Below are 7,139 nucleotides of genomic sequence, written 5' to 3'. Positions count from 1 at the left end.
TCCTCCCAGCTGGACGTCCCTCCCTCTAGTCCTGGGTCTTCCCCGAGGACTCCTCCCAGGTGGCCGTCCCTCCACCTAGTCCAGAGTCTCTCCACCTTGTGGAACTAGCTGCAACTTTAGGGGGCATCTGATAGACCAAACTACTAATCCATTCATCTAGAATCAACCGGTTCCTCAGCCATGAACACTGAGCTGTAACCGTGTGTCCAGCTCAGTTAAACAGCTGGCGTCTTCTCTTCTCAGGGTGCACATGTTCCCCCAAAACCAGGTCCTTGCTGAGACTCTCTTGCAGAGCCAGGACAGTTGTGGTTGGTTTAAAGAGATGCAAACAACACAGAGCGTTGTTTTCCCTCCTTCATTTTCCACATTTCCTTTATTGAACAAATTGAATATAAACGGCACCGTTAACAGCTGAAAGTTACATTTAACATGCGGTGTTCTGCTGATATTTCCTTTCATCTCACTCAACACATCTCTGAGGGATGTGTATATTTTGCCAGTTTATATTGCGATGACATTTACAGTGCTAACAGTGCTAATAAGTTTAGGAACCCATAAGAATGTTGACTAAAAAGAGCAAAACAAAATCTTTTGTAAATAGATCTTAATGCCTTAATTAAAAAAAAAAAAAGGGAACCATTTCCAAAACATGATTGTTTCATTCCTCTTTTTAGTCAACTTCAGCATGGCCATGTAATCTTCTGAGCACCACTGTGTTGTACCGCCCTACTTTAAATGATCCACTACGCAGAGTCCTACATCCAGCCGTTGTTAGGCCACCTTGGATCCCGTCTGTTGCTCCTCCCTGACGCGTTACTCCATCAGAGACGTGTCACCCACGGCGGCGTTAAACTGTGGGAGATCCTCGGAGGACGTAGTTGCCTTCTCCGCCTCCTCCGTCTCCCTCCCAGGAACGGAAGGGTCCCACTAGCACCCATGAAGACGGGCTAAATGACACGAATTGACTCGCTGTTGTTGGTTCGAAGCCAATATGCAAGATGTTGTGTGTGTTGGAGAGATTGAAGAGGATCCGTTCAGTCGTAGTGGAGGAGAACATCTGGGTTAGAGAGTCCCGAGTCCCGAGTCCCGAGTCCTTTATCTCAGAAAGGCTGCTGCGTCTTTATTTAAACGAAGGAAAGGTGAACTGCGGAGGGAGGGAGCAGAGCAGCACTGATGTAATAATACACCTTCTCCTCCTCTTCCTCTTCTTCTTCCTCTTCCTCCTCCTCTTCCTCTTCCTCTTCTTCCTCTTCCTCCTCCTCTTCCTCTTCCTCTTCTTCCTCTTCCTCTTCCTCTTCTACTTCCTCTTCTTCCTCTTCCTCCTCCTCTTCCTCTTCCTCTTCTACTTCCTCTTCTTCCTCTTCCTCTTCTTCTTCCTCCTCCTCTTCCTCTTCCTCTTCCTCTTCCTCTTCCTCTTCCTCTTCCTCCTCCTCCTCCTCTTCCTCTTCCTCTTCTTCTTCCTCTTCCTGTTCTTCCTCTTCCTCCTCCTCTTCCTCTTCCTCTTCCTCTTCCTCTTCCAAATGAAGACCTGTTCTCCAGGAATCAGAGCAGCCGTGCTTATGTAATGCTGCTGGACTTCCCTTGAGAGGGTTGTGTGTGTGTATGTGTGTGTCTGTGTGTGTTTGTGTGTATGAGATAAGGTGTGTGTGTGTGTGTGTTAGTGAGTGAGAGAGTGTGTGTGTGTGTGTGTGTGTCATAGAAAGTGTGTTTGCGAGAGAGAGAGAAAGTGTGTGTTTCTGTGTATGAGGTAAGGTATGTGTGTGTGTCTGTGTGTGTGTGTCAGAGAGAAAGTGTGTATGAGATAAGGTGAGTGTGTGGGAGTGTGTGTGTGTGTTTGTGTGTGTGTGTGTGTGTGTGTGTGTGTGTGTGTGTCACAGAAAGTGTGTTTGAGAGAGCAAAAGTGTGTGTTTGTGTGAGGTGTGCGTGAGAGTGAGAGAGAGAAAGTGTGTGCATTAGATAAGGTGTGTGTGTTAGTGAGTGTGTGTGTGAGAGAAAGTGTGTTTGATTGTTTATGAGATAAGGGGTGTGTGTGTGTGTGTGTGTGTGTGTGTATGTGTGAGAGAAAGTGTGTTTGAGAGAGAGAGAACTTGTGTGTTTGTATGTATAAGACAAGGTGTGTTTGTGTGAGAGAGTGAGGGTGTGGGTCCGTGTGTTAGTGTGTGTCAGAGAGAAAGTGTGTGTTTGTGTGTATGAGATAAGGTGGGAGTGTTTGTGTGTGTGTGTGTGTGTGTGTGAGAGAGAGAGGGAGAGAGAGAACCCCCATTATTGTATTTAAAGGTACAGTGCGTAGTTCTGTCGCCCTCGTGAGGAATTCTAAGTAACTGTTGGTAGTGAGCTTTAACTTTTAATCTAGAAACGATGATTCCCCAAAAACTGCTTTTTTTGCAGTTTAACAAATTATGAATTAAAAAAATGTCTTGTGATTTTAATTTTGCAGTTATAGGTAATAGGTAGTTATAAGTAATACAGAATCTAAGGGGAAATGTGTGTGTATATACTGTTTATATATATATATATATATATATATATATATATATATATATAAACAGTATGCACTGACAACATACCAAATTAAAATAATAATAATAATAATAATAAAATAAAATAGAAACAACGTTGATATGTGTGCATGTGTGTATGGATGCTTGTGGAAGCACCAACTATCCTACATCGAGCCATTAAAGTACTTTGTTATTTAGTCTATTATGTGTTTGGCATATATATTTTGTTCCACTTTTCTAAGCTGTTCCTAGCTTTGAAAGACAGCTGTTCCATTTCTAATACTTGTTCTGTTGTGTAACACCACACGTGTTATCCTTTCAGTTGTTTCCATGTCCCGTTGCTTCAGTGCAGGTAGACGTAGCACTCCTTCGCGTTAATCTTACGTTGTGTGTGTCAGGTTCAGGACGCTTAAACTTAACAAATAATGACGGTCAAAAAGAAACTAAACGAGACTTATACAGGGAAGTGAGCAGTTTATAGACTTTTGCCGCAAAAGGGAAGAGCAGATAAGAGCAACCTTTCACCAGCACTGCTCCTAACGATCTTCAACATTCTCTCTGTAGCTCCTTTTATTACACACACACACACACACACACACACACACACACACACACACACACACACACACACACACACACACACACGGATAAGGAATACAGACATTGGACTGTGGTTATCTATATTAGGCTACAAGAATGTCAGTTTCCAAAGTGCAGACAGTTTGAACAATGTTCAAATATTCGACACTCTGCCACCTAACCTGTTAACCAGCAGAAACTGGACAAGACAGTTGTTAAAATGTACACATAATAAGCATGAAAGTCACACTACTTAAGAAACTACTATAAGGAAATAAGGAATAAAAGACTTTATCAAAATGAATTCTCTATCAGTGTGTTAATACCCAAACAGTTTTCTAATATCAGGGATTCTTTCATATTAATTATTTCTGGTATGGCCTTCTCCACTTCTTCCCAAAAGTACTTTATTACCAGACATGTAAAGTAAATATGCGTGATGATTTGCTTCCATTCTCTCCTGCTACTGGAGAATTCTTTCCCATAATTTAAGGTGTTTTGGAAAATCTTAAAAGACTTATTTTCCAAGCAAATTCTCTCCAAATTGTTCACTGTGTTGGTTCAAAAATGGTCTTTTAACCCTTGTGTCGTCCTCGGGTCAAACTGACCACTTTCAAAGTGTTTTATATCAGAAATAGTTAGATTTCTTTCAACCAAATTGCCCAAAAATAACATGGAACATTCTTCAGGTGACATTAATGATTACTTGCATTGGATTTTTGGGGTGTTTTAATTAATCTTATAGCATTTGAATTGGGACTAAACTTTGACATCTACCCATCTGAGATCCACTCAACGTCCTCTGATCTTAACTATTAGTCTAAATAATTCACCACTTCTGCCTTTTTAACTAAAAATGTATGTATAATTTAGTATAAGTTTGTTGACCATGAATTCCAAGAATAAGAATAATAAAACCCGTTATTAAACCAGCTCAGGTTTTACTTAATAATTCTACCATAATAATACAAATAAATCAGAAAAAAAAATGACAAAAACATTGGAAAAGCACGGGGAAAAATTCAATTTTGACCTGGAAGGGCAAGTTTATGGTTAACAGGAAGACAATGCGGGGGTTAAAGAGTCTCTCCAGACCTGGTCTGAGATGTTTAAGCTCTGCTGACAGCTGATCTGGAGACAGTTAGCTGGAAACTTTAACCCTCCTGTTGTCCTCGGGTCTAATTTGATCCATTTTAAAAATGTCTATATCTGAAACATGAGTTTCTTTTTAACCAAATTACCACAAAAAATGGATTGGATTCCTTCCAACGCTCTTTGTAAATACAATTGATCACTTTCATTCCTTTGATCTTAACTGTTGGTCAAAATAATTCCGAATTTCTGCTTTTTTTAACTCAAATATTAGATATGATTCTATATAACTGAGGGTTATTGACCATGAATTCCAGAAAGTAGTGAAACTAGTGGTAGTTAGTGAAAACGTAAAAACAATGAAAGCTGAAAAAGGGACAAAAATGTCAGATTCTTGTCTCTTTTTGACCCGGGAGGACAACACGAGGGTTAAGGGAAGGGTTGCAGATGAACCTGCAGATGACCGTCTCCGGTACCAGAGGTCTGCGTTTAGCCGTCGGTTAAACTCCCGTCACGTGAAAATCTGCAACTTTCCCTCCTATCCCCAAATTCCACAGGATGCGGACCGGCTGCAGATCGGCTCCAGGACGGCATCGGGGTCATTTGGTTTCTGTTTCGATGATTGGGGAGGACTGTATAATTTGCTGGTCTTTACAAGGTGTGGCCACCAGGGGGCGTCGGTTAGAATGCAGACCAGATGTTCCTTTTAGGCGTTTTATCGGAATAAAGGAAGCTTGTGAATGTGTGTGGTTTGGTAGTTGCACACACACAATCTAGGAACTTAGCAATAATTACAGCAACACTGTATTATGTTTTATCAATCTGTATATATATATCTCAGAGCTTCTATGAGCTCTGCAGCAATCCAGCAAACGGCAGATTTTGCGGGACAGGAAGTCAAGCACAGATACAACATAAAAAATGTCAAAATAAAATAGAGCGTTCTCACGGCGGATCACATCTCCCTGCATTACACCTTCAAACCACAGACGAGTTGTTTCCCCTCTTCTCCTCTGGATGGGTACCAACTGTTGTTGGTTTTGTGGTTCTCTTCTACGTAATCTCGCGAGATCTCGTGGGTCTTCGAGACTTCAGCTGCCAGTCATGGCTGCAGCCGTTTCACAACAGATCCGTACCTGGTGGGTGTCGACGGACGACGGAGCACGGAGCCGATCCGCATCCTGTGGAATTTGTAGGTTAGCATTTAGCTTAGCATTTCCCCATAGCAACCATAAGCACCACTGACTAGCGTTGGCTGCTTCCTGTTTGGTGCCGGAGGGAGCGCTCCCATTGGTTGTTGACAATGTTCACACGATTTAACTTCTGTACCAAGACTTAGGATAAAATCTAACTTTCGTCTACACTTTAAACGTCGTCCCAATATTGGAAATTAGTCTGCAACAGAAGAAATCTTTCATCCGGTTTTATGGTTTCATAATCCCCAAAAAATAATAAAAAACAGAAGAGTACAAGACACAAATAAAACACAATAAAAGAGATAATTAAGATTACAACCTTAGGCTAGATACAGTTAATGAATAATCTTCCAATAGAAAGAGGAAGAGTGAATGCATTACTGAAAACAAAGGCAATCTGTTTTAAATAACGGAAATAATGACAGAAAATGGGAATTTAAAAGTAAATATCAGAAGGTGCCCAAAACATAACCAACGGTGTACTTTTATTAAAATTAAAATGATTTATTATACTACTCAGAAAGATGTGTTTTATATAAAGCTTGATGTGCTCTATATTTGTTAGATACTACCTGAAAGAACATTTTGATTTGATTTATTTAATTAATTACTTGCATTGAGAAAGCCTCACACATGAAAGGAAAATGGAGGATAAGACGCGATAAAGTCCGGGACTTGTTTCCATTGTAAGAAAGAGAAAAGAAAAGATAAAAATCTTCTCTTTCTCTCTCCAGGTCGCCATCATCGCCGGGAACTTTGAGCTCGCTGAACTCATCAAGAACCACAAAGAGACGGATATAGGTGAGTCTCTTCTTCCTTCCTCCATCCATCCATCCATCTATCTATCTATCCACCCATCCATCTATCTATCTATCTATCCACCCATCCATCTATCTATCTATCCACCCATCCATCTATCTATCCACCTATCTATCTATCTATCTATCTATCCATCCACCCATCCATCTATCTATCCATCTATCTATCCACCCATCCATCTATCTATCCACCTATCCATCCACCCATCCATCTAATTTAATTTAATTTTAATCTGTTTATTGATCCCCAATGGGGAAATGACAATTTACACTCTGTGTCCACACACACACACACACACACACACACACACACACACACACACACACACACACACACACACACACACACACACACACACACACACACACACACACACGCACGCACGCTCAGGATCTATACATGCACTAATGGAGAGATGTCAGAGAGGGGGGGGGGCTTCCAGCTGAGCCAGCGCCCAGAGAAGTTGGGGGGGGGGTATGGTGCCTTGCTCAAGGACGCCTGGCAGTGCCCAGGAGGTGACCCAGCCACCAATCCTGACTCTGTACTTTTGGGTCCGTACGGGGACTTGAACCAGTGACCCTCCGGTTCCCGACCTGACTCCCTACGGACTGAGCTACTGCCCCCCCATCTATTTATCTATCTATCTATCTATCTATTTATCTATCTATCTATTTATCTATCTATCTATTTATCTATCTATTTATCTATCTATCTATCCATCTATCTATTTATCTATCTATCCATCCATATATACATCCACCATCAATATATCCATCCATCCATCCACCAATCCACTCACCCATCCATGCACTCATTTATCCATCCATTGAATCATTTATTCATCCATCTATCATCCACCCACTCACCCATCCATCCATCCATCCCTCCATCTATCATCCAACCACCATCCATCCATCCACCATGCATCACCCATCCATCCATCCATCCCTCC

At 41.5% G+C, this 7,139-nt stretch overlaps 1 protein-coding gene across 1 annotated transcript in view; it reads left to right on the top strand.

Annotated features, from left to right (window-relative positions):
- LOC117955424 (SH3 and multiple ankyrin repeat domains protein 2-like) overlaps positions 1-7,139 on the top strand; it is a 128,260-nt gene that overhangs the window by 30,685 nt on the left and 90,436 nt on the right. The window contains exons 8-9 of the mRNA XM_034889972.1: positions 4,730-4,852; positions 6,103-6,169. Of these exons, the coding sequence (XP_034745863.1) occupies positions 4,730-4,852; positions 6,103-6,169 (190 nt within the window). The remainder of the gene's footprint in view (positions 1-4,729; positions 4,853-6,102; positions 6,170-7,139) is intronic.

The sequence above is a fragment of the Etheostoma cragini genome, chromosome 1 (genome assembly GCF_013103735.1).
Source record: "Etheostoma cragini isolate CJK2018 chromosome 1, CSU_Ecrag_1.0, whole genome shotgun sequence".
NCBI classification, from domain to species: domain Eukaryota; kingdom Metazoa; phylum Chordata; class Actinopteri; order Perciformes; family Percidae; genus Etheostoma; species Etheostoma cragini.
The sequence above is the reverse complement of the archived record's forward strand: the minus strand, read 5'-3'. Positions and strand labels throughout refer to the sequence as shown.